General features: G+C 32.4%; 1 protein-coding gene across 1 annotated transcript; it reads left to right on the forward strand.

Moving 5' to 3' along the window:
• LOC134241008 (tripartite motif-containing protein 6-like) lies at window positions 1-603 on the forward strand. The gene has a single exon (XM_062723101.1). It carries the CDS (start codon window positions 1-3, stop codon window positions 601-603), a length of 603 nt encoding a protein of 200 aa, XP_062579085.1.
• Window positions 604-3,773: the final 3,170 nt, after the last annotated feature.

Genomic DNA, 3,773 nt, shown 5'->3' on the forward strand with positions numbered 1-3,773 from the left:
ATGTGTGAACAATGCAGAGACCAACATCTAAAGATTCCAGAAAACAAGAATCATGAAGTGGTCCTTTATCAGCAACGTAGACGACAACTCCCTGTGATAAAATGCAAGATCCACCCCACCAAAGAAATGGATATTCTATGTGAAGAATGTAACATTCCTATATGTTCAAAGTGTTCAACAATGCAAGAGCACTGGGGGCATCATTTTATTGATTTAGAAACTATATATACACAGACATTTGAACTTTGCCAAAAGGAGCTCTCTAAAATCCATAACTACTTTGTTCCTACATCACAGGATTTACAGAGAGAAGTTCGGGAAGATACCACAGAAGTTAAACAGATCATGGACAGCATACGGACATCCATGAAGGCTGAAGCCGAGTCTCTCAAAAACATGGTGGACACAGTACTCTCAGAAAATATGGAAGAATTAAACCAAATAGAGAAGTCATTACTGGAGAAATTAAAGAGCCAAGAGAAGACATTTGATGATTATATTGCCTATCTCAGTGACCTTGTTAAAGAGTTCCAGAGTTATCTGTCCTCTACTGAGCTCTCTAACTTCACAACTCAACTAGCTTCGAGACAACTTAAAAACTAGTGCTAATTGTAACGGGGACCGTTACAGATGTTCCCCAAACGCTCCCCAACTCCCTTTTGGTGCCATATTCCCTGTTATCTCTATTAAATAAGAAATACTTTATGGAATTTAGACTTAATCAAGGTCTTCCAAGAAAAATACAAAATATATTTAAAAAATAGGCATTGCACGCGTGTTCATGTGCGTAACGACCATATTATCTTGTGTACACTATCTTAAATTTTAATGATATCAAAGCATTTAATCCAAAAGTATTAAAAAATGCACTCATTCGAGTGTATTTTTTATTTTACTCATTTCAAGTGCACGCACGTGCAAGCACGTGCATAATGACTACACCTTCTTGTAGGAGTCCCTTATATTTATCCAAGTTCTAAATCTCATCCTGTTTGGTTGAAAAACAAGAGAGTTATAGCCATTTGAAGTTTCAGCCAATCAGATTGCAGCACACGTGCATGCGCGTGATTTCATGAATATTTTCTATATCATATTTTAGGATATCGTAATGCATGACTATGTTTTAAATTTCAAAGCATTTTGTCAAAAAACAAAGGAGATATAGCCATTTAAAGTTTTAGCCAATCAGATTACAGCACGTGTGCATGCGCATGCTTTTATTAAAATTTTAATATACCATGCTGTAGATCTTCATAATGTAGGACCATGTTCAAAATTTCAAAAGATTATGACAAGAAACAAGAAAGATATTGAGACTTTAGTTTCAGCCAATCAGAGCAAAGCGCACGTGCATGCGCGTGAGATCTTGCTATTTTGACCATGCCATCTTGTCTATACTACTAATGTATCCTTACATTATGAGTTTCAAAGCATTTTATCAAAAAATAGAAAAGTTCCGACTATATCTATTATATTGGTTATTTCAAGTGTTGCACGTGCGCGCTCTTGCAAGCACGTGCGCGCAAAATGATCTTGATTCCGCAAATCTGCATAACTTGTCTACTTACCCTAAAAAGGTTTTACCTACCTCGGACGAACAGTTTACAAGATCATTCCCGGACAAAAAAGTACCCAGGAAGAAGAAGAAGAAAAATAATAACTAGATACGATCTCGTTGCGAGCAACGAGTAGGTCTTCCGTCCGATTTTTCGATAAGATGAGATATGATTTTGACTCTGATCTTTGTTCAAAGATCATGATTTCAAGAGTTCTCTCATTTATTTTAAATTTTAGATTTATATAAATTTATAAAACAGCCAAAGACGAACTTATGTTGGTCCATCTTGCCCCCGTACTTGAGGGGTCATGCAGAACGTTTACCTTTATGTCAAATGAGAAGGCTATTGATTTAAAGGTACTTGGACACAGATTTGAAGTTCATATTTTGAATTATTTTCTCTATAATATTAAGACTTATATATTTTAATAGCATTTCACACAAAAATTAATTAAAAATCTTATTTCATTTAACAGTTATTAAACCTTTAAATCTTTTGGCGGGTTTGATTGACACATCTTTGCACTTTCACAAATTTAAACTTTGTTCTTAATCCTTATGAAAAATGGCAATCTTGTTGTGTATTAATGAAAAATGTTAATACTATAATCCAGAAAATTCAGAGTAGACATGTTCGAAAGCAAAACAAATATACAATTTATTGTCAGTCCGTGCAGTTGTGGAGAACAGACTTTGGCGATTCAACGCACCCAGTGAATCGTAAACACAAAACAAAAACAGAGCTCTTGCCTGTTTACAAAAAACTGTATACATAACACGAGTGTGCTCGATTTGCTAAACTGTGTACGCAACTCTTAGTTCGGAATGACGATTCTTGTATACGAGTTTTGCTTTTTAACGTTTCTACTCTGAATAAAATTATTTATCTTACTATAAATTTTAATATTTCTCATTAATACACAACAGGATTACCACTTTTCCTAAGGATTAAGAATAAAGTTAAAATTTGTGAAAGTGTAAGGATGTGTCAATCAAACCCGCCAGAAAATTTAAAGTTTTAATAACTTTTGAATAAAGTAAGATTTTAAATTAATTTTTGTGTGAAATGCTATTAAAATATATAATTCGTGATATTATACAGAAAATATTAACTTCAAATCTGTGTCCAAGTACCTTTAAAACGTTTTTTTTAGCAACAGCTATTTAGAAATTTCTTTTCCTTTTCAAGCTTTACAGGATAGACATCTATAGGGACCGGTCCCTCAAGTCCTTAATTTGACGGGTTTTTTTTTTGTATAAAAAAAGAAGAAAGGAATGGTTGTATTTTGTTTAAAATACGATTTTGAACATAATTTTACTCGATACAGCTTTTCAAAAATTTTCCCCTTTGGAAGTAAAAAGAATCAAAGAATTTTAGCATATTGGCCCTTAAAGGTACTTGAACACATATTTGAAGTTATTTTTTCTATAATATTACGACATATATATTTTAATAGCATGTCACACAAAAATTAATTAAAAATCTTATTTCATATGAAAAATATTAAAATTTCAAATGTTTGGGCGGGTTTGATTGACACATCCTTGCACTTTCACATATTAATTTTATTCTTAATCCTTAGGAAATGTGGCAATCTTGTTGCATGCGTATAAATGATAAATATTAATTGTAGAGAAAATATTAACTTCAAATCTGTGTCTAAGTACCTTTAATGGCGTCTAATCAAGTAAAATATGATCCTATTTTTACAATATGTTGTTGCATATTATCAAGATTAACCAAGTTATTTATAACAAAAAAGATGTGTATAGAGTTATACAGGAAAATCCTTTGGTCCCTCTTGGCCCCTTATTCGAGTGATCAAGCCCTTTTTATCCAAATCAAATGAAAGATCTCATATTTCTAAACAACTCTTCTTCTATATGTCTTAAAATGTTTACTGGTAAGCAGATATGATAGAAAATTTGTCAAGTTTTGGGAGATATTTGTGAGCCTATTTTTCGAGCTTGAATACTTTTGGTTATCTCCATATATTTCTGTTTGCATACCATTGTGTTTATCATATTTAAGCTCAAAATAACAACAAACAGTATAGTATGTAACAAGTTGTGTCACAAGTGTGGGGCTAGTTATACGTATGAAAACTTTTAAAACATTTCGTTCTAGTTGAATTCTAAATAAAATTTTCGCTTATTCAAACCCATTAAAATGTTAATATTTAAAAACATTCCAGACAGACATCAGGAACCGATT

The sequence above is a fragment of the Saccostrea cucullata genome, unplaced genomic scaffold (genome assembly GCF_032062105.1).
Source record: "Saccostrea cucullata isolate Sc308-1 unplaced genomic scaffold, CSIRO_AGI_Scuc_v1 ctg9025, whole genome shotgun sequence".
NCBI lineage: Eukaryota > Metazoa > Mollusca > Bivalvia > Ostreida > Ostreidae > Saccostrea > Saccostrea cuccullata.